At 36.2% G+C, this 24,183-nt stretch overlaps 1 protein-coding gene across 1 annotated transcript; it reads left to right on the top strand.

Moving 5' to 3' along the window:
• The first annotated feature begins 23 nt into the window (after positions 1-23).
• Positions 24-23,760, top strand: METTL4 (methyltransferase 4, N6-adenosine). The gene is made up of 8 exons (XM_058177447.1): positions 24-1,607; positions 4,045-4,107; positions 6,118-6,478; positions 6,814-6,883; positions 10,614-10,788; positions 13,316-13,422; positions 14,721-14,815; positions 23,028-23,760. Exons 1-8 carry the CDS (start codon positions 1,113-1,115, stop codon positions 23,174-23,176), a joined length of 1,515 nt encoding a protein of 504 aa, XP_058033430.1. The 5' UTR covers positions 24-1,112; the 3' UTR covers positions 23,177-23,760.
• Positions 23,761-24,183: the final 423 nt, after the last annotated feature.

Raw genomic sequence — 24,183 nt, 5'->3', positions numbered from 1 at the left:
TCCGCCAGAAAGAGGAAATTATCTACAGGATATACCTGTTCGAGCGGGATAGTTCGCGTTTCCTCTCTATGGTTATCTCCGGCGGTCCACCGTTTGTGAATTCCGCAGCCGCTTGCTGGAGCTGTGAGTTACAGACCGGAAGGAGCCCTTGAGAGCGAAGCTTGTCTTTTCCCCCTGTTGGGAGTAAGGGCAGTAGGTCCAGTTGGCACCCCACAGAGTGATGTTTGCCCTCCGTCCAGGGGCTCTCTGAGCGCGGCTGTTTGAGTCCGCCACGGGGCAGAAGACTTGGCTCAAGGGTTTCGCGGTCCACTCACCCTAATCGAGACTGCTATGATTTACTCAGAAATAAGCTCCATTGAATTCTGCAAGATTTACTTATAAAACTGCAAAGAAAGAACCCAGCTCAAATTTAATCTCCCCTCGGACTTCGCTAGAGAGTTGTAGGAAACCACTGTAGTGCAAGTGCGGGATAATAACTTGACTGATAATGACTTGCTATGGCGCTTCCAGAATTGTAACAAGATAGATATCTAAAGCAGTGAACTCTCTAGGCTATATTAATCTAAACGTTGTTATAATTGTCCAAATCTTTAAGCAAAACTAACTTTCGTTTGCACAAAGGTTTTGATGTGTTCAGAACTACCGTCTACTTATGGGCAATTTATTATTTTTAATTTGAACCTTAGCCTAACATTCAAACCAAATTTTACTTAGTGTTGATAGCTACAGGGACAGTGAATGATCTATGACACAGTACAGGATCTTGTGTATCAATAATTTTTCATAGTTAAAAGTATCTCCAAGTATCTATTTTCTGCATATTCTGCATATTCTCTGCATATTTTCTGCATTTTCTGCATATTCTTATTGCTATTTTTCTTTTTTCTTACGCAAAATATTGAATACAGAGTACAGGAAAGTATCTTCTCAATGGCTTTAAGAAATAGTCTTAATTTTAATGAACTGCTAATTTCTTAAAGCAGTGGCATCTTTTTTTCAGACTCACATGGATGCTTGAAAATGATCAGTCTCTTGAACAGAGGAGAGATGTTCTCAAAGAAAGTCCTAGTTTCACAGAATTGAATTAAAATATTTGACAGTTGGGTAAACTAATGGTTAATGCAACACTTCTCTCAAGATTTACTTCTCTGGTCTCCCCCCCCCCCCCAGAAATACAGTTTTTAATTCATTTGGAAGAATTACGCCTTGGGAAGCAGACAATGTCAATTGTATGTTATCTGCCAGCTGGGTGGATGCTAGATCACCTCTCTTTTATAAATAAATCTGGATACTATTTTTGCCACCATCTTGAGCAGTCAGCTAAGGATAGTTTTGACAATACTGTTATTCCTGCTTCCTCTGGTACAAGTTTGATTCCCATAAAATCATGTACAAAAAAAACTATTTCTGAATTTAGAAACTCAGGAGAAAAATCTAATCGGATAGTAAAGAAGACGTATTTATTTCAAGAAGAATTTTTTAACGTACTTAAGCCCCATATTCCTGCAAGCTTCCAGACGGAAAAGCATAGTCTAGAAACTAGTATATCTGAACAGCAGAAAAATGACAAGGACAAAAAACCTATTACTACAATTAAGGCTAAAAAGGTAGTGTACATTTCTCACATATTTACATACATTTTCATGCTGTAAATAACATAAAATGAAATCACTGATTTATTATAAAAATAGTGATAGATTATTACTTTTGCAATCCAAAAGTGCTGTGTAGATTATTGGTAATAAGCACTGTATTATTTTACTTGCTTTCAGTATTTCATAAACCTCTGGTAAATGAAATCAAGTACAACTAATTTTAGCATGTGCTAGTAAAGTTTTATTATGAATTTATAAATAAAAAATGGTCCTGCTGTAAAAGACCATACTAGTAGTTCGCTGAGTAACAATGTCTTACACTGTAACAGTAACAGTAATATGTGTCTTACACTCATGCTATCATACGTATTTGCCATCCCCAAGTTGTACTCTTAGAAGGAATTGTTTAAAGGTGGTTCCTTATGTGGCATTTTCTCTCTCAGAAAGCCACATGGCTTGACTTTCTTTATTGTGGTCTCTGTGTCATGTACAATGACACATCTGATTATAAAAGTGAAGGACACTTTCCCATTTGAAAATCCTATATTTTTCCTGTAGTCAATAGTTTAGAATGAAAAGGGTACTGCAAAAAACTGTAGTTTTTTTCTTCCCAGAAACCTAAATAGGAAGACAATTTCTATTGTTCATTCTGTGTCACCCACATCTGGTGCTCCCTGGATATACTATATTACTGCTATAATTTCCATGAAAATGTAGCACTGGCATTTCTGGATGTGATCAGGGTATGAAACACTAGCTGAATAATACCACTTTTCCTAGTATCCCAATTTCCATTATCTCCAGCCAGCACTGGGTTTGGATTATGAGAATGGTGTGTGAGCTCGTCTGGATTGTAATGCATATTGGAGAAGGATATTTTAATAACCAGTGCTACACGTAGTTATTGGTTAATAATGGTAATTGGGATTGAAATTTCCACTCCTAACTGATGCAGTCATGAAATGTGATATCATGTGACTGCATTGCTTCGTAACGGCAATCATGGCAGTCCCTCTTCTTGTTGTTAACGGAATCCTACCAGTTTTTAGATGAGGATCTGCTCCAATCCAAGCCATTCCTGTTTGGTTACTTTGTAACTACTCGTCAGTTGTTGCCTATCATATATCCATCTCTGTCATTTTGGACAGTCTTTTACCTATTGCTGCTATCCACATTGCCCATCACACTGCACACTACTACTGTACCTGCCAAGATCTTCTTGCTGCCTTCTTTTGTGTTGCCAGGTTGCAGCTGCACTTGCAACTTACGTTTGGTGAATTGTGAGATGCTGAGAAGCATTGCCATCAATACATGTCCCACCAATTAGGTTCCAAGTTGTAATCTTAAAAGGAATTGTTTAAAGGTGGTTCCTTATGTGGCATTTTCTCTCTCAGAAAGCCACATGGCTTGACTTTCTTTATTGTGGTCTCTGTGTCATGTACAATGACACATCTGATTATAAAAGTGAAGGACACTTTCCCATCTGAAAATCCTATATTTTTCCTGTAGTCAATAGTTTAGAATGAAAAGGGTACTGCAAAAAACTGTAGTTTTTTCTTCCCAAAAACCTAAATAGGAAGACAATTTCTATTGTTCATTCTGTGTCACCCACATCTGGTGCTCCCTGGATATACTATATTACTGCTATAATTTCCATGAAAATGTAGCACTGGCATTTCTGGATGTGATCAGGGTATAAAACACTAGCTGAATAATACCACTTTTCCTAGTATCCCAATTTCCATTATTGGCTTTTAATGTCTTGATAGTCTCATTCAGTCATTGCTGGAGTGTTATAAAGCCTATTCTGATTACTATTTTAGTTTAACAGTGGTTAAATGACTCTAGAATATTCTATAATCTATAGCTAAGAAATGACCTAAGAGATCATGCATGTATGATCTAAGAGAGTATGCTGTAATTTTAACCACAATTAGGCATAATGTGATTTGTGTTAGTTTAGCATTATAAAAAAGCTATTTTTATGACTTAGTATTATGAATTTATAAATAAAAAATGGTCCTGCTGTAAAAGACCATACTAGTAGTTCGCTGAGTAGCAATGTCTTACACTCATGCTATCATTTGCCATTGCCAGGGTGCAGCTGGACTTGCAACTTACGTTTGGTGAATTGTGAGATGCTGAGAAGCATTGCCATCAATACATGTCCCACCAATTAGGTTCCAAGTTGTGCATCTGTGAGATTCTGCTATTTACTAACATACACATTGAGTTGTCTTTGTAAAGTTTAAGGGATGCAAGTTCATCACAAAGTACATCTTTTCCTCAGATACAGAATAATTAATGTAGGTAACATTTGAAATGGTAGTATTGCTAATGTTAGTATTGCTAATGTTAGTATTGCTAATGTTAGTATTGCTAATGTTAGTATTGCTAATGTTAGTATTGCTAATGTTAGTATTGCTAATCTGCTCATTTTCAACTTTAGAAACGGAAAAGAAGCAGTGAACTTAATCATGGCGAAAGTGATATCTTAGAGTATCATTTAAAGGTAAGTTTGAAGACTAATAATGGGACAGAACTACTTATTTCCCCAGAAGTGCATTTCTTTTATCAGATTTTATCCCATCTTTCTTTATAAGTAACTCAAGGCAGAAAATATACCTAATACTCTTCCTTCCAACTGTTTTCCCCACAACAACGATTTTGTGAGGTGAGTTGGACTAAGAAAGAGTGACTGATCCAAAGTTTCCCAGCCAAGTTTTATCTGCTCAATATTCTAGTCCGCCCAAGATAGGACTAGAACCCACAGTCTTCTGATTTGTAGACTGGTACCTTACCCACTACACCAAGTTGATTCCAATCATGACTTAATGCATTGTATGAACCCATTCTTGCTTAGTGCAAACCATAATAAAATCACATTGAATTTTTTTATGAAAGGTGTTTTAATTTTAGTTTCTTTTGGATTGTCAGTGAGTGCCAGAAATAAAAAAGGCAGCAACAGACCAGGTTTGTTTGTGTCCTTTATTCTCATTAGCCTAGAACCTGACACTTTATTTCTTGATTTTGTGCATTCCTAAATACCATGAATATTTTTAAATATTAGTTTAAATTTAGTTTCATTTTCAAATTGTAAATTAGGTAGTAATGAATCTGTATGCCTCAAGGTGAGTAGAAGATTGCTAATATAATAACATAATTGTCCTATCTCTATTATAATGCTTCTGTTTGCAAAAATGTCCATGTGAAGGATTCATAACATTCTCCATTCAAACACCAAGAAATAATGTTAAGATGAACAAATCTGAAAACATTTTATAACTGTTTCATGCTTACATTGTGCAGTCATTAATTCATATGAGCTTTTTAGTAAATTGTGGTTGACAAATTTGCATGTTTCAGGCAATTTTCCTTTATCTTTTATTGCTGTACACAGATCAGTGGCATAATTTTGGATGGGACCAGATGTTTAATCCAGGAGGCACGCAGAAGTGGTTTCCTTCAGCCTAATTCTGTAGACCAATTTTATGTCAAGGCATCTGACAAAGGACCCAATAATTGCAGTTTGGCTTGTTCTACGAAGAAATATACTCTTGTATGTGTAAGTTAGGCCTTTTGATGGTGGTAGTTGTTAATTGGCTTTATGTCCGCTCCGGCGTGTCAGCCAGTCCGGAGCTGCCATTCGAGGGGTAGCGACCACCCAGCTGTAGGAAGCACCGCAGGGGATGCACAACATGACGGAGCACTGCCTATTACCTGTGGGAGCAACAGAACTGCTCCAGGCCGTTCTGCGGGGGAGTCGAGCGGCCGCCAAACAGCTGAGAAGTGGTCGCACAAGGATGATGTCAATGCAGGGATCGGCGACGTCAGTGGAGCTGCCTCTGCTCTCCCTGCATCTTGCTTGAACTCTCTTGGCAGCCCTTCTGACTCTGCAGGTTCCCTTTGCTATCCTGGCTGGCTGGCCAAATCAATGGCTGGCTCTCTTTCCCAGCGAATATGGAAAAGAGGCCAGGGTGGGAAGAGATTAAGGTATAAAAGGTGGTGGGATGCCCGGGCTGGTAGCCCTAACAATAGTTTCTTTTGGATTGTCAGTGAGTGCCAGAAATAAAAAAGGCAGCAACAGACCTGGTTTGTTTGTGTCCTTTATTCTCATTGCCTGGAACCTGACACTTTATTTCTTGATTTTGTGCATTCCTAAATACCATGAATATTTTTAAATATTAGTTTAAATTTAGTTTCATTTTCAAATTGTAAATTAGGTAGTAATGAATCTGTATGCCTCAAGATGAGTAGAAGATTGCTAATATAATAACATTTATAATTGTCCTATCTCTATTATAATGCTTCTGTTTGCAAAAATGTCCATGTGAAGGATTCATAACATTCTCCATTCAAACACCAAGAAATAATGTTAAGATGAACAAATCTGAAAACATTTTATAACTGTTTCATGCTTACATTGTGCAGTCATTAATTCATATGAGCTTTTTAGTAAATTGTGGTTGACAAATTTGCATGTTTCAAGCAATTTTCCTTTATCTTTTATTGCTGTACACAGATCAGTGGCATAATTTTGGATGGGACCAGATGTTTAATCCAGGAGGCACGCAGAAGTGGTTTCCTTCAGCCTAATTCTATAGACCAATTTTATGTCAAGGCATCTGACAAAGGACCCAATAATTGCAGTTTGGCTGAGCTTTGCGAGATGGCCAAGTGTTTCGTTTCTATGAATGAAAAAGAGCAGAAGTGTGTAATAGACAAGGAAACCTCTGACCCAGAACAAGTTCAATTAACCTGTGTTACTGAAAATAATACAAACAATGCAAAGATGTTAACACTAATGGGACAGAACTACTTATTTCCCCCCAGAAGTGCATTTCTTTTATCAGATTTTTCGTGTATGCAGCCACTTTTGAATTGTAAGTACCGGTACATACCTTAGTAAAATAATTTATCTTGATTTTCTGAAACAAATCTGCCTAGATAGACAAGAAAGATTTTATGGTACATGTGAAGCCGTTATAGTTGCTTGTTGTATGAAATTGAGCTATAAGTTAAATACAGCTTTACACATAAAGCAGTATGGCCGATATAAACTTATATGGGCAGATTTCTGTTGTTTTAAAATGCAGGGAAAGTTCATACTTTCAATTCCTTTGAAAGATGTAAATATTAGGGTCTTAAAATATGGGAAATATTTTTATAATTTCAAATAATTGTTCCTGCAATAATAGAAAACTTTTCTTTTTTCCAGATAACAAGAAGTATGACATAATTGTTATAGATCCACCATGGGAGAACAAGTCTGTTAAAAGAAGCAATAGGTATGATTCCCATAAATGTATACTTTTATTTAAATTAAGTAAACAGTTTTTAATACCATGCCATCTGGCAGGTTACTGTTTTAGTGGTACAATAAAAGGAAGTAATTTGGAAAAGTGTATCTGAATAAAATTTGCTGTTGTATGCTTGATATAAAAAATCGGTTAATTGAGATTCACAAATGTAAGAGGATATAACATAATAACAGAGTTGGAAGGGACCTTGGAGGTCTTCTAGTCCAACCTCCTGCCGAGGCAGGAAATCCTACACCATTTCAGACAAATGGCTATCCAACATTTTCTTAAAAATTTCCAGTGTTGGTGCATTCACAACTTCTGCAGGCAAGTTGTTCCACTTATTGATTGTTCTAACTGTCAGGAAATTTCTCCTTAGTTCTAAGTTGCTTCTCTCCTTGATTAGTTTCCACCCATTGCTTCTTGTTCTACCCTCAGGTGCTTTGGAGAATAGTTTGACTCCCTCTTCTTTGTGGCATATAATGGTTAGCATTTATTAAATGAAATTATTTTATTAAGTTGTAAAATTAATCAATTAGTAGATTGCTATAATTTGTGATTATTCTTGTTTTCATAAATGTATTAAGAGTATTCTATTCTAATTCTGACTGGTTGACTAGAAACGTGCAGGTTATAAATTAAAATTAAAATTAAAAATTAGTAAATTGTTCTGTCTTGCAATATCTTTTAAATTTGAATAGTAAAACTAGTGAAAAAAATAAAAAGTAAATTTAACAATGAGCAAGTTATTTAATTTATTAAAATTAGGGCAATACAATATCATTCAAACATCCATTTAAAGAAATACAGATTATCTTTGCTTACTGACTATCTCCTTTAGCAATTGTTCAGTTATAGTGGTATGAAAAATAGCTTTGCAACCAATCCTCATATTTACAACCATCACAATGTCCCCCGGTCACATGATCACCATTTGAGTACTTCACAACTGCCTTGCTACAAGGAAAGTTAATAGAGAAGATGGAAGTAAAATCATAAGTTGCTGTCGCAGAATGTTTCACTCAACAACTGAACACTTAACAACAACTGAAAGGGAAGTAAATAGAATAGAGTAGAACAGTTATAAATAATATAGAAAATAAAATAAAATTGGAATGGAACGGAACGATACTTTATTGGCCAAGTGTGGTTGCACACACAAGGAATTTGTCTCTGGTGCGTAAGCTCTCAGTATACATACAAACAACAAAGAAAACATAATAATGATATCAATAAGAGAAGGTACTAGAAAAGATGAGAAGCATAATAATAATAATAGTACAGCCATACTGCATGGGTAAATATCCTTAGGCATAAGACAGTGTTGTGGTAATTAGGTGTTGAGCAGCATGATGGCACAAGGGAAAAAAACTGTCTCTGTGTCTGGTTGTTTTGGCATTCAATGCTCTGTAGTGGTGTCCTGAGGGGAAGAATTGAAACTCTTATGTCCAGGATGTGAGGGGTCTATAGATACTTTCTCAGCTCTCTTTCTGACCCGTGCAGTATATAGAGCTTCAATGGAACAGGTTGCAATTGTTTTTTCTGTAGTCCTAATTATCTGTTGAAATCTGTACCGGTCCTGTTTGGTTGCTGTACCAAACCAGACAGTTATAGAAATACAAATGAAAGATTCCATAGTTCTTCTATAGAACTGTATTAGCTGCTGGAGTCTGGAGTTTCTGAGTTGATGTAGGAAAGCCGTCTTGCCATTTTAATGATGGCTTTAATGTTAAGTGTCCATTTCAAGTCCTGGGAGATAATACTATATAACCCAGAAAGGTCTATATTGTTGATACTATGTTGTCTGAAATAGTAAGAGGTGATAGAATAGGAGGGCTGCTCCTAAAATCCACTTTCATCTCTACAGTTTTAAGTGTGTTCAACACCAGATTGTTCTGGCTGCACCACAGGGCCAGTTATTCAACCTCCCTTCTATATGCAGACTCATCACTGTCTCAAATGGTACCAATGACTATTGTATCATCTACAAACTTCAGTACTTTAACAGAGAAATCCTTAGAGATGCAGTCATTGGTATAGAGCAGGGGTCCCCAATCTTTCGGACCTCAGGGACCACTAAATTCATAATTTTAAATCCCGCGGACCACTAATATGATCTACCTAATGATCGGCTGGGTGGGCATGGCAACATGGTCATGTGACCGGGTGGGCATGGCCAACTCGATGTCACTCACATTGAGGGGCACCTTGCCAGCCTCCACTCGCCACTCCTCGCCTGCCCGCCCGGGCTCCTTAGGGCCCCAACAGAAAGCAGTTGTTGGAGCTAAGCAGCCACCAGGAGAAAGAGTTGGCAAAACTGCTGCCTCAGTTCAAATTGGATCTGACCAAGAAGGAGGCTCAGCAGAAGAACTTCACTGAGGACTAGGAGCACAGGCTTTCCAAGCAGAGGAAGACATGTGGGAGTGCAAGGCCAGGTACCGGCACCTGGAGGCTCCGCGGTCTGAGATGGTCAGCCGTTCCAGCCCATGATGCGGTCCCACTGGAACAAGGCCCTCCGGTTCTTTGCCATCAGTGGCACTTCCCTCCAGCCTTCGCCAAATCCCCGGCACCAGGAGGCTGAAGCAGACCCCCAAGTTGGAATTTTTGCCTCCCTCTGACCTGCACAAAAAGACCCCGAAGGGGGAGACTCTCTGCAGCAACACAAACTTTCATTGCACATATCCGGCCGAGGGGCTGTCATTTGAGGACCTCTGATTTAGTGCAATATAAAATAATGCAAATAATTTTATTGTAGACCACCAAAATTTTCTCGTGGACCACCAGTGATCCACAGACCAGTTGGTGACCACTGGTATATAGAGAAAAGAGTAATGGAGAGAGCTGGGGGTTGCCTGTGCTAAACAGTCTTTAAAGGGTTGATTTGTAAGGAGGAAAAATGGCTTTATCTGAAATGCGAAATAAGCAAATTGCATTCATCTTTCTCAGAAAGCTGAGAGTTTGGTTTGCTTTTAAAGCTGAATGTACACAGAATTTTCTTTCTGAAGTATACTTGATAAATGTTACACTTTTAAAAAGAAATTTTAAAAATTTTGCTTTTTTTAAAGAGTCCTGTTGGCCTAGCCTAAGTATCTGCATAGCCCAGCATTCTATATCCATGTTAGTTAATTCTATGCTTTTGGGATATCTGCAAACAGAATATGAATATAATTTTCTTGTTGCTTATCCACAATAGCTGTCATTCAGAAGTCTCTTACTCTATAGTCTCTTACATAATCGTTAGGATTGTCAGCCATTAATCGTTTTTATCTTGTCAGAATTTTCATAATCCCACTTTAAAATTCTGTAGCCTGGTGGCCGATAGCCATTCTTCAGTAATGAATTTCATACTTGAACAAGATGCTGCTTCCAAAATACCACATAAATGGAATAAATTACAGTTATTGCACCTCCAACTCTTAATCTAATATTCAGAAATGCGGCAAAATATTTAATTAAAAGCTCATTTTGCTTCAGAAGTTTTTTTTCTCCAGTATGTATCTACTTTGGGAAGTGAAAACGGATTGTAATTAGAGTGCTGCATTCAGTAGATCCAAATGTAAAGGGAAAGCTTTTCACCACTGGATGTCGCTCTTGACTCAGATTTAATCTAGATAGAAGTTGTTAAATTAGACAAAGTTTATAAAAAGTGTCAGACAATTTCAAACATCCTTTCTTGCTTTGGATGAGCTCTAAATTCTCTCAATGTATTCACATTTAGGTATGGCTTCTTGTCTCACTGGCAAATCAAAGAAATTCCTGTCGCAGCATTGGCAGCTCCAAATTGTCTTGTGGTTACATGGGTGACCAACAGACAGAAGCATTTGCAATTTGTAAAGAATGAACTTTATCCTCACTGGTCTATACATCGTATTGTTGAATGGTTCTGGGTAAAAGTAAGTTTGCCGGATTCTTACCTGCTATTTAATATTTATAGATAGTAATTCCAGTACTAATTTTAGTGGTACATTTTAAATGCATTTTACCTTATTTTTTAATTTATTTTTCTTAATTTATAAGTGACAATTTGGGATAGTCAAGAATTCACACACCTCAGTTCTGAATATCAGTCTTACATATCATATTTCTGTTTTTATTACAGTTAAGAACTAAAAAATAAATGAATACATTGTCAGCCTAGAAATGTGTGATCAATACCAGAACAAAACTTAAATTGTTTTTTAGTTTTTCTACTAGAAATTTTAGAGTGAGAGAATAGGTTTGCTTGTTTGTTTATGTAACTCCTTAATCCATCTTTCTGCTTTGGTGATCACTCAAGAAAAACTGTATGAAAACTAAACAAACATTAATAATAAACTCCCAAAACAAAGGCACCTTCTGAGGGAATATATTCCATATTGTTGGAGATCAAAGATATCCCTTCTCGTGTATCAATACAATGAGTTTCTGATAGTGATTGCCTCTTAAAAAGGGCCTCTTCTACCAGTGTTAAAAGTGGATAAGGTCTAAAAGGAAGATGATATTTTATAGACAGCGAACCCCAGTAGACTAGGATTGATTGGTAAACTATTACCGTAGCAAGCAATGCAGAAAGTATAGATTCATACATTCCCTGTATTTTGCTTTGGTTGCTTAGCTGCCACATTTTACACCAGCCACAATGTCTGGACACTTTCCAAGGGCAGCTTCATGCAGAGCACAGTCGATAGCCAAATGACAGGCTGCATATGGTGGGCTAGACCTAAATACCCACAGGTGAAACTTGCAAATCCAATTATAGTTCAGGACCAAGGAGTTCTAAAGCTTTCAGAGGGAATGCACCTCTACCCACAACAAGCTAAATTTAAGTTTCCCAATCTATTTACTAACAGCATTGCTATCTTGTCTGAAGTAATTTCAGCTTGTTACTTCTCATCCATCCCATTATTAAATATACTTGAACATTTTAAATAATGTTCAAGTATTTCAATTGCTTCCTTGGTGTAGTATGGTAAGAGCTGATGGGACTCATTTAAAAATTCCAAATGACCTTCCACAGCAGTTTTGTGTAGATAACATATAGCATAGGAAAGGATTGAACCCTATGGGACACCACAGACCAATAATCTAGACAAGAGACTATTGTCTCTAGCACCACCTTCTGGTTATGACAAAAGGTCTTCCAGGCTGAATGGCTTTATGAATGCTTCAGTAGTATGCAAAACATGTGGCTTTGATGAGCACCTGAACACTGAAAACAGTTATGGGCAGTCATGAAAATACCTAGCTTGGAAGCTGAGTGGAAAGCTGAGAAGAGACTAGTCCTGCAATAGTTTTGTAGGCTGTGTGCATTTTGAGGCCACTCAAAATTCTTGGTTGAGACTAATTGGCTTACATTTTTGCTTTGGTGAAGTTGTTTCCAAGGTACAAAACAAAATCTAAGCTGTTTCACAAAGACCTGTTCTTTCTATCGTTCCAGCCACTCAAATACAAAAGGCTATGATCAGAATTGGCAGACAGGGGAATGAGCATTGGGATAGTGAGATGAAATTTCCGCAGCCCATATAATTTCTCCTTCCTGCTTTCCAATCTTAGTCTGGTGTTCAATATAGAGTAGCCTAGTGAGCAAACCAAATTGAAGAAATTGCTTCAATTTCTGTCAGCCAAGTGTCTATGATTCGCATGTTGTCAATAGATCTTTTACAGCAATTGATCTAACATTAAGGAATAGGATGTTTAAGCTGGAGAAGCTATTATTGCCATACTGTTGATTTCCTTAGAAAAGTTATAAGTGGAAAGGAAAGAGAAGGATGCCATTTTCCTGTGGTGATTGCAGCCCTTCAGGCATAAATTGCTCTGATCAGTAATTGTAGCAGTGTTCAGTGTTCCAATTTTCCTTCCACATATACAGCAATTCAAAAGCTTCCCTTATACATGTGAATCTCAATATTCCTCAACTTTAACAGTTATTTTGTTTTTAATAACGCTGACACAATTAGCTCAGGTTTAAACTTAATTTATAACAAGGGTCTCCAACCTTGGCAACTTTAAGACTTGTGGACTTCAACTCCCAGAGTTCATCAGCCAGCTTTGCTGACTGAGGAACTCTGAGAGTTAAAGTCCACAAGTCTTAAAGTTGCCAAGGTGGAGACCCCTGATTTATAACACAATGCTAAATGGGTAATTTTTAGCATTTAGCCTCAGTGAGTGATACATAAAACACTAGAATTGGTTTTGTTTGATCAGATTTAGGCAGCTCTTGAATCTTGAGCTGGAAAAATGTATGCATTGATTTGTATCTTTTATTTGTAGTCAATAATTATATGTAATTATAGAAGTAATTATATGTGAATATAGTGCTCAACTAATATAGAAAACAGCCATTGTTTTCTGTATTAAAAACAAATTTGTGTGAAACACACATAAAATAGCTTGCGCTATTTGCTTACGCTTGTTACATTTGTTCAAATTTCTCTGTTTCAGATTACGAAGTCTGGAGAATTTGTGATTCCATTAGATTCTCTTCACAAAAAGCCATATGAAATTCTTGTACTGGGTAGAGTCCAGGGAAATACAGATGTACCACTAGGGTATGAACATTGATTTTGTTATATTATTTATATGCAGTATTATTGTGTAGCATTGAGTTAGAAATGCTTAGTTGAGTTTTGTAAACAAGTTTAAAGGGATGAGTGAGGTTTCTTAATAGCAATGCCTGCTTTAAGCGAGTTGCAGTCAGATCTCTGATTATTTGCCTCTTTCCCATGATGTTGCAAAACTTTTTTTCCAAGAAATGTTTTAAAAGTGCTTTCAGTGGATATCCAATTATTACTAAATGGAGAGATAAGATATAATTGTAGACATTTGCAGGGAGATTCCAAAGGAAGGTTATAGAAGTTCATGGGAGACTAAGGATAAAGAAAAAAAGTTCCCTCGAACACAATCAATTTTTTTGTTGTAAGAATTTTGCCTTTTGATCCAGGGTTCAGGTTTTGTTTTGATTTTAACCCACAGATTTCATGACCTGAAAAAGTTGGAAATCCTCTCACTTACAGAGTGACGTTCATCAAGTGGTTGTGTTGTGTTAGGGTTAGGGTGTTCCCATAATAATCAACCAATTATAGGGACTGAAATCCATCCAGTTGTGAACAGAATTAGTAGACTGCTGCTTCTTTCTCTGAAGAGATAATGCCACCTACTTCTGAAGATCCATTCAATTTTCTTGTTAGCATAAGAGAAAAGGAAAAAATGCTAATATCCATAACTCCAAATCACACTTCTTTACTGTCAGTCAGAGTTTTATCTTTTGAAGAATTGGGAATTGACAGCTGAAATATAAGTGTGGATAAGTTAGTACTAATCCTTTTGCAGCAAAAAAAGAAGAAGGTAGTTGACATTCTATAAGTAGGTGTCTTCTATGCCTCTTTCCTCTACTTAGGGTAAAACTGCAGTTAAGTCTTATATATGCCATTTTGGGTTAGCCCTAGAAAGGGTATTGGTTGCTGCTGCCAAATGGATCATTTGTGCCCTAGAATTGCACATTGAGCTGTTTTTATAAAGCCAGGCAATATTTATATTTGAAATATGTATTGGTTGTGTTCTGTTTGTTTTCTTTCTACAGTTTTACTTTTGTTTTACAGAAACTTAAGAAATTTCATAAGCTGTCCTTTATCTTTCAGAAAAAGAAATACTCTCAACAATTATATATTAGCTTCATTACGGCTTCCAGTAGGAGAGTGGCCTCTGGTTTGTTTGTTTTTTTATCATTCTAATTATTTTGTTTAGGAAGAGAAGTACCAAGGAATGTACAAATCTTTCCCAGATACTGTGTCTGTATAAATCACTTAGGTTTTCATTTATTTGATCTTGTTTTGTATATATAAAACAGGCTTTCAGAAGATGAAAAGTTTTCTGCAATTCCTGATCAGAAATTAATTGTTAGTGTACCTTGCACTCTTCATTCGCATAAGCCACCTCTTTCAGGTAAGTTCCAGAAATATTTTTTATATTTGTAAGGTTTTATATTTTCAGTTTGTCTGTCTAGTTAATTTCTTAGTGTTCCAACCATTCGCATTGGTGGTTTTGGACCATCATTAATATGACATGGAAGTTTGTAGAAAATTACAGAGAGCTTGTAAATTTTCATTACGAGTTTAAGTTTGGATGTCAGTTTGCCTATCAAGTGGTTCAGTTTTAACCAGACATGCAAATATATATATATAAAACATAGTAATGGCAGAAAAAAATATTTTCTTTTTGTTCCACCCTTTTCATTCTACTAATTGAGTCATCCTGATGATGTTTCTTAAAATATATGGTAAATGTAGACTAAACATGATTAAGTCATATAATGCCATATTTACTGATCAGTTGTCTTACATGAAACAAGGTATATAGAATAGAATAGAATAGAATTTTATTGGCCAAGTGTGATGGACACACAAGGAATTTGTCTTGGTGCATATGATCTCGGTGTACATAAAGGAAAAGATACCTTCATCAAGGTACAACACAACACTTAATGACAGTCATAGGGTACAAATTTAACACTTAATGATACAACACTTAATGATATAAATGTAATGGTCAACTTAACAGGAATATTTACTCTTGACCCACACTGTGAAAGCATGAACAATTATGTCCATTTCTGGCTATTCAGCAGCCATAGTTCTTCAAAGTATAGTAAGATTTGCTCAGTATGTCTATGGAGATTCTGTCATCCTGGTCATGATTTTCCCAAAGGTGCTTCTTAACAAGTTGCCTCTTGAAAAGGCATTTTTGGGACTTGCTCAGTACTGCTTTTTGTTAGGGGAATTGAGATCTTTTCTTACTTGCTTGATACTTGACCATGGTAACTCTATACTACAATCACTTGTTCCAAAAGCCACCACTGCTAATCAGCAAACTTACCTTCCTTTGAAGTACCATCCAAGATTTGATTCAAAAGTTGAGGTTTTAGGCTTCTCACTCCCACTTGATTTGAGGACCTAACTTCAAAAAAGTAGTTGAACAAATTGAGCAGCTTGCTTTAATCAATCCACATGGAAGATGATAATATAGCTGTGTAACCATATCTATTTTGGAGCTTTTCACATATTCATTTTCTTCAATTATAGCAGAAGCTTACCTTATTCTTTGGGTATGGCACTGTTTAAAGACAGAAGGCAATATTTATTACTGCAATAGACAAATTATTCAGATTTTCCTCATTACTTTGTGTCATGTGAATAATTAAGAGATGATAGAATCTGTATCGCTAGTGCCTGAAATCAAGTTTTTTATCTGTAGTGATTGAAAATATCTACAGATAATAAACAAAAATGTTCTTGTATAAATAATTGTATTTTCATAATGCAAGAAATGGAAGGCAGGTTAGCAGTTGGGACTGGAATTTCCACCAGTAAGGAATGGGATTGTAAAGCAGAATGACACTTTGACCACGTTGCTTAATGACAAGTATCCCACACTTCCCATTGCTGTGTTAACCAAATTCCAGTAAATAGCCAAAGACCCACCCCAATTCAAACAATTCAGGGTATGGCCCCTCACCAGCCCCAGGCCTAAGCCTCGATTCTTCCAAGGTTTGGGATTACCTTTCTTCAACTCACCTAAATGTTTATTCCTTCTTGACTGCCTTTTTGACTGTGCTGTACCCAGTCTTGTGGGCTCCGGGCTACTTTCCACACTGCATCTCAAGTGCTTCTTTGTGTGCCCCTCTCAGCAGCCCCAGCCTGGCCTAGCAGTGTAGAATGATGTGAAGCCACAGCTGCCTGTGATATCCCAGCCTGGCCCAGCGTGTGCACAAAGCCCCAGCCCCCAATCCCAACTGCTATTGCCTTGCCACTCTGCACTCTGAGGCTCCTGCCATGTGCTCCACCGCCCCAGCTGATCTTCACTATCTTCTTGCTCCTTCTGCTAATGATGCGTGACGTCCCTGGTCCTTTGCAAGGCTACTGCTGGCTCTGTGAGACCATCTTCCTCAGGTCTTGTGAGGAAACTGCCATGCACAACCTGGAAGAAAAGGCCTTGACTGCCAGCAGTTGCATCATGAAGGGCTGGTCTGGGCAGGCTTGGTAAGCAGTGGAAGCAGAAAAATGGCAAAGATCTGCTAGGGTGTTAGAGCCATGGAGTGCAGGGAGGTAAAAGGATATAGGTTGTGGGGGGGGGGGCGGGGGCGGGAAGAGAAAGGTAGATGAGGGAGTTGAAGCATTCCTGTAGTTATAAATATAGAGATGCCAAGCAGTCTAATTTTGATCATGTGACCATGGAAGAACTGCTATAACTTTGGTAAAGCCCTTTGTTCATCACAACTGTAATTTCAAATGGATGCTGAACAAATGATTACTAAGTGATCACTACCTGTAGTTTATTTCCTTGTGTATGTGTCTTGTGTGTTTTTAAATATAGCCATATAGAAAAGTTTGTGGGTTCTTTGCTAGGTAATTGCTTCTTTAGTCTAAAACAATACTTTATTTTGTTTGCATACTGGTAGTTCATATTTCATTTTGCATATACATGTGGCTAATTTCTAGATTAATAAAAAATAGTGAATGATTATGTAGAACAACAGAAAACTGCAGATGACTGAACTGCAAATTTAAGGGTTTCAGTGTATGAGAAGATATTCAAGTCTTGTCAGGAGAAGATAAAATGTTTTACAGTGATGAAAAACTATTAACTAGAATTGCCAGTAGAGGGAAATTTTTTCCAAAGTTTATAGCATGAATATAAAGAAAATGTTGGAATGAAAGAAAACATATCAATTATCTGCACACACTGTTTTATTTTAAAAAGAAACCAGTGCAAATAACAGTGTTAATGTGCCACAGTATTTTATTTTGATAAAAACCTCCTTATTATCTTTTGTTCAGACAAAAAGAGGACTTTGCATAAATAATCAAAATTATATTTTGTTTTGTGATTTGAATTTATGAAATTGTGACACTAGAAGTTTCTAATAACGCTTCTTTGTTTAATGCTCACTTCATTAAATATGGCAAATAAAAATTAATTTAGATTACCAAAGTTTATATTTGATTTTCTAATTGTTCCTGGAGAAAGAAAATATAGCACAGTATAGCAGCCTATTCCTAATATTCCTAGTGTTCAAGTATTTTGATTGTTTATTTTTATCCATAGGTTAGTAGAAAAAAATCTATGAAATTACTTTTCCTTAATTATTATTTCAAAAATTTTGAAACTGTTTTGTTTTATGATACTTTCAAAACGAATGAATTTAATTATATCAAATGCTTCATGGTGCACACTCTTGTGTGGCATGAATTTCAGGCATAGACTAGCTGTATTTTCTGCATTTCATTTCTGTCTTGTTTTATATCTTATAAGCCCTCAATTCTCCCATCTATTCACAATTACAAGATTTAGTTTGGGATTCAGTCTGATGATTATTGACTGAATCAAAAGCTATCTACTTTAATTCAGATCTTGAAAATTCAGATCTTTACCCAAACCATCTTTCATTGAGTAACCTCATAAATTCATAAAGGTCAAGAGAGAATAGACCAATATAAGTTCTGTTTTATAGCTGTGGTTAGAAAAGATGATATTTATTTTACTATTAAACTTTTAAAAACCTGCATCATATTGTGTTCCTTAATATATAAAGCTTTTGTTATATAAAAAATAAAGGATCTACACTGGCAAGTTTTCCACCTAAAAATGAGGATTGAAAAAATATTTAATGCAGTATAAAAATCAAGGTAATTTTCTATTTCTTGAGAATTCCTTTAAATATAAACTGAGAGAAAAGAATATCCATGAAAAATTATAAGACCTCAGAATACCTATTGGCACGAATTGGCTTTTTTAGTATCAATGCATATTACACAGTACAGCTGTGTGAATCATTCATCATCCTGAAAGTTTGAAGCAGTTATTTTGAGGTTTTCCTGGATTATTTGCATATACTTATGCATGTACAAAAGCCATTTCCCGCAGGATCACTGCCAAAATATTGCCATGATCAAAGTGTCCTTTAAACAATTATGCAAGCAAACTTTATATGAATTACTCATCAAGTACAAATGGATTCTGAAAGGAACTTGGCTAAAAAATAAAAATAAAAGTTACTGCTAAATTATTTTAAACATTGGTTCTTAAATTTGTTTCCCTGCGAGTTTAAAATAGCAATGAAAGCCATGGAAAACCTTTTTACATATTTTATACCATTATTGTATTCTGTGCTACCAATTTATTTCCTCTGTGCTATTATTTTAGAAATTAGTTATTTATTTTATATATACCTGCCACAATTACAAGAACATCAGTGGATATGTAAAATGACATTAATGTTTAGATTTATATCTTCTCTTTATTTTGTACAACTCAAAGCAGTATACATAATGATCCTGCCTCATAGTTTTTCCATCCTATTCTTCAAAATGGGTTGGACTCAGAAAATGAGAGACCCCAAAATCATTTTGGCTAGTTTTCATTCCTAAGGGGCAACTGGAATTCATAATCTGGTGTTTAGTCCAGTACCTTAACCATTACACCAAACTGCTTCCCATATAATAATATTATCTTGATTTTCAGGGGGTGTGTGTATATGTACAAAACAATAGGTTCTAGGTCAAACAGACAACAAGTGGTCAAAATAGGCAGTGCCCTATCAAATCCCGCTTCTGTCAATATCGGTGTCCCCCAAGGCAGCGTTCTAGGACCAACACTCTTCATTTTATACATTAACGACCTCTGTGACCATATTATAAGTAATTGTGTTCTCTTCACCAATGATGTTAAACTATTTAACACTACCAACAATGCGGCTACCCTTCAAAAAGACCTTGACTATGTGTCGGAATGGTCAAAAATTTGGCAACTCCAAATCTCAACCAGCAAATGCTCTGTCTTACACATTGGAAAAAAGAATCAGAACCCTAAATACAAGCTTGATGGACATTACCTTGTAGATGACCCTCACCCCGTCAAAGACCTTGGAGTTTTCATATCAAATGATCTAAGTGCCAAAGCCCACTGCAACTACATCGCAAAAAAGGCTTTAAGAGTTGTAAACTTAATCTTGCGTAGCTTCTTCTCCAGAAAGATTACACTACTAACCAGAGCATACAAAACATTTGCTAGACCAATTCTCAAATACAGCTCACCTGTCTGGAACCCACACCTCATTTCGGACATTAATACAATTGAGCGTGTCCAGAAATATTTTACAAGAAGAATTCTCCACTCCTCTGATCACAACAAAATATCTTATGCCACCAGACTTGAAATCCTGGGTTTAGAAAATTTATAACCCCGCTGCCTTCAGCATGACCTGAGTATAACTCATAAAATCATCTGCTACAATGTCCTTCCTGTCAAAGACTACTTCAGCTTCAATCGCAACAATACACGAGCACACAATAGATTTAAACTTAATGTGAACCACTCCAATCTTGATTGTAGAAAATATGACTTCAGTAACAGAGTTGTTAATGCCTGGAATGCACTACCTGACTCTGTGGTCTCTTCCCCAAATCCCCAAAGCTTTAACCAAAGACTATCTACTATTGACCTCACCCCATTCCTAAGAGGTCTGTAAGGGGCGTGCATAAGAGCACCAACGTGCCCATCGTTCCTGTCCTAATGTTTCCTTTGATTGTATCCAATTTGTATGGTTATTTCATGGTTATACTTATATATACTGTTGTGTTTGACAAATAAATAAATAAATAAGTGCATTTGAGTAGATCGGGACCTGAAATTGTGATAACTTCAGTCGGGATAACAAATCTGAGACTAGTATTATGACCCATGGACTAGAAAGACTATCGTCCCAGTTCATAGGCCTGTTCTTCTGTATTCAGAGAATAATAGTCTATTTCATTAGTAAAATAATATGATATAAATGTTACATTTTATTAAATCTAATTTTACTGGTTAAAACATGTTCAGCACAGGACAAAATAGCAATAGTACATTTTCAGTGAGAAGAAAAAATTAAGCATTAATCATTTCATAGTTTGTGTCAGAACAGCAACCATACAGATAAGACTTAAATGCTATTTCTAATACAAAATCAGAGATTGCTGGAGGCAAGGTATGGAAGAATCAACATTTAGTAGAAATACTTTGTGACAAGAAATACATAGACAGGGTGACAATAAAATTAACACCAAGTAAAACCTTTTATGTAAACTATTTCAGTGAAAAGTGCACTTTCAAGCACAGGATTGAATATGAAATTTGTTCCCATTTCCTGTTTCTCCTAGATTTTTAAGAAGATAAGGTGATCTTCTGATAATAACCACTGTGTGATTATCACCTCTTTTCTGGATGAAGTTTCTGGGAATAATAATACAGAAAATAGGCAAAGGCATTTAGAAGAGAATTTCATTTTTGCAACCTCTTCTCTACCATTTAATGGTGTTCTGTATTTTTGTAGCCCAGATAGCCCTCCCTAGTGGGACACTGCCATCTTTTGTCTGAATACTTTCACTATATACTGCAATTCAACAGGTTGCCATTTATTTACCTGTTGGATAGCCTTTCCAAATGTGTCCAGCACTTAGTTCTCTAATCATTGGCTATTGTGGCTGATGAGTATGGAAGGTGTAGTCTAATACCAGTTTGGAGAAATGTGATGTATAGATCCAGTGATAAAAGAAAAATCACCCATCAAATGAAAGTCCTAAGTAATACATGAATATAAGAATATATAATGTTTATTGAGCTTTAGCAACAAAGACTTTGTCCCATTAATTTGGAACTACCACACTTACATTGCAAAAATCAAGGTGACCTTAAATGGCAGCAAAATGATGTAGTGATTCCTGACTTTTTGCAGCCTCCTAAAGGCTGAAAGGGACGCAGTGGCTCAGACACTGAGCTTGTCGATTGAAAGGTTGGCAGTTTAGCGGTTCAAATCCCTAGTGCCATGTAACAGGGTGAGCTCCTGTTACTTGTCCCAGCTTCTGCCAACCTAGCAGTTCAAAAGCACATAAAAAAAGGGAAAGTAGAAAAATAGGGACCACCTTTGGTGGCAAGGTAACAGCATTCCATGCGCCTTTGGCGTTCAGTCATGACGGCCACATGACCATGGAAACGTCTTCGGACAGCACTGGCTCTTTGGCTTTGAAATGGAGATGAGCACAGCCATAGAGTTGGGAATGACTAGCACATATGTGCGAGAGGAACCTTTACCTTTAAAGGCTGTACAGATTTACAAAGCCTGGAACTGGTGTCCCAAATTACATGCTGGCCGTTGTAACTGTGATCTGTGAAAATTATTGAAATATTTTGGGTCACAGTTTGTGAAACTGGTACTCAAAAACAAGTTTAAACATAATTGCCATCTGGTTATGGTGAGAATATCATTAAGATGTACGTAGAACAGCATATGATTTTATATATTTGAATTGCTGTATACTGTAAAGGATTAATTGGTAGTGAAGCACAGAACATGACTGATTTAATCTGATACCTTCAACTTCAAAAAAAAGATATTGTAAGGAATTAACAATCTTCATATTCAATAAATTATACTCTTAAGAGATCATCAATAGGAAATCACAACAGTTTAATTCAGGGGTCTCCAACCTTGGCAACTTTAAGCCTGGTGGACTTTTGTTGGCTGGGGAATTCTGGGAGTTGAAGTCCTCCAGGTTTAAAGTTGCCAAGGTTGGAGATCCCTGGTTTAATTGGCTTAAGGTTAGATTTGCCTGTTTCTTCAAAATGCCATGTGAAGCCAGTGAAAGCTATACTGGAAGTAAGCCATACTGAAACTGGCTAATTATCTCTTAAATGTAAAATGCAGTTACTGAAAGTTTACAATAAATGAAACCAAATTATACCTTACATGGATTATTTTCTACTTATTTCTGTTTTTCAATCCTAAATTCAAAATTTGAGAGAAGACATGGTTAAAGATATTTACCTCTGTCAGTCAAGAGTTGTATTAGCAATCATCATAAATGAACTTTTAAATTCTTATGACGGTACTATAGTCTGTAAATGAGAATAACTGGAAGTTTTGGTAGTACTATTCATTTTTCCAAGGATGGGTATTTCATATTTGTGTCATAAATTTTCTAAATAAATAAATATTTTTTCTGACAATATACAATAAATTTGGCTAACAAGAAACTCCTTAAAGCTATTTACCCTGTGTTTATTCTCCAACTTCCAACAACTTACCATCCTCACCCTATTTGGTTTTTTTTTCACTTTCCAGAGATTTTGAAAGAATATACCAAGCCAGATGTAGAATGCTTAGAACTGTTTGCTCGGAATTTGCAACCTGGATGGACCAGTTGGGGCAATGAAGTCCTTAAATTCCAGCACTTGGACTACTTCACTGTTTTACATGATAATGATGACTAGCAAATCATAATTATTTTTGAAGGATTTTATGTCTGGATTGGAATTTCATCTTTGCTAACCCTAACTCTACATTGTAAGATATATGTAAACAACCTGGAATAGTTTTCAAGAGCAGCTCTACATGATCAAAGTCAAAAAATAACAAGTATGGAACTTAGGTCGTAGAAGTCTTTGCTATCAGTAATTGGAGGTGAAGGTACCAGTAGTATGATATCTACAGTAGGACCTCTCCTGGAACAGCCAATCCAATATCTCACATGTGTCGGTTACTGTGGTATTTTGCTTCCTATTCCCATATTCCTCCCAGGAAAATTCTGGATCATACCTGCACATCCAGCCTCTGGCTGTTTGAAAGATTGGCTGCTATCATTGAAAAATTATTTCACTTAAATGTTATCTATTGCTTATTTATAACTTCTAGTTCTGTCATTAGAAGTGTTTTACATTTTTATGTTTTGATGCTACACCTTCCTATTTTGACCAAAAGGGTTAAAATGAAGATTAAAATGTAACTACATAGTTTTTCACATTTTCTGGCTTGGAAATAATGACTTTATAAATGTAATTAAAGCTTCTCATAATAATATCCAATTTTTAATTTAATTTTTAATAATTCAATTTCAGAAATATTTTTGCTTGCTATGGTATTTACTGGCTTTGTTTATTCAGTTATATGATTTAAGTTGTGTTTTTTGTTGTCTTGATACTAACGAGGCTAAAACAGTAACTGGTTTGTGTGGTGTCTTTTTAAAAAAACGGTAAGATGCAAATCCCAACAGAAGGAAATAATAACAACAACAACAACAACAACAACAGAGTTGGAAGGGACCTTGGAGGCCTAGTCCAACCCCCTGCCCAGGCAGGAAACCCTACACCATCTCAGACAGATGGTTATCCAACATTTTCTTAAATATTTCCAGTGTTGGAGCATTCAACATAATATATCAGTATTCCTTTTACAACACAGTATTCTACTTAATTCCATTGACATAATAGCTACTCAGGGG

Source organism: Ahaetulla prasina, chromosome 3, assembly GCF_028640845.1.
Source record: "Ahaetulla prasina isolate Xishuangbanna chromosome 3, ASM2864084v1, whole genome shotgun sequence".
Taxonomy (NCBI): Eukaryota; Metazoa; Chordata; class Lepidosauria; order Squamata; family Colubridae; genus Ahaetulla; species Ahaetulla prasina.
Note: the sequence above shows the minus strand (reverse complement) of the source record. Positions and strands in the feature narration are given on the sequence as shown.

Coding starts and splice junctions, on each gene's coding strand:
- METTL4 (XM_058177447.1), top strand. CDS start 1,113: ATGGTTAATGCAACACTTCTCTCAAGATTTACTTCTCTGGTCTCCCCC. Junction 6,479..6,813: donor TATGCAGCCACTTTTGAATT/GTAAGTACCGGT, acceptor TCTTTTTTCCAG/ATAACAAGAAGTATGACATA. Junction 6,884..10,613: donor TCTGTTAAAAGAAGCAATAG/GTATGATTCCCA, acceptor ATTCACATTTAG/GTATGGCTTCTTGTCTCACT.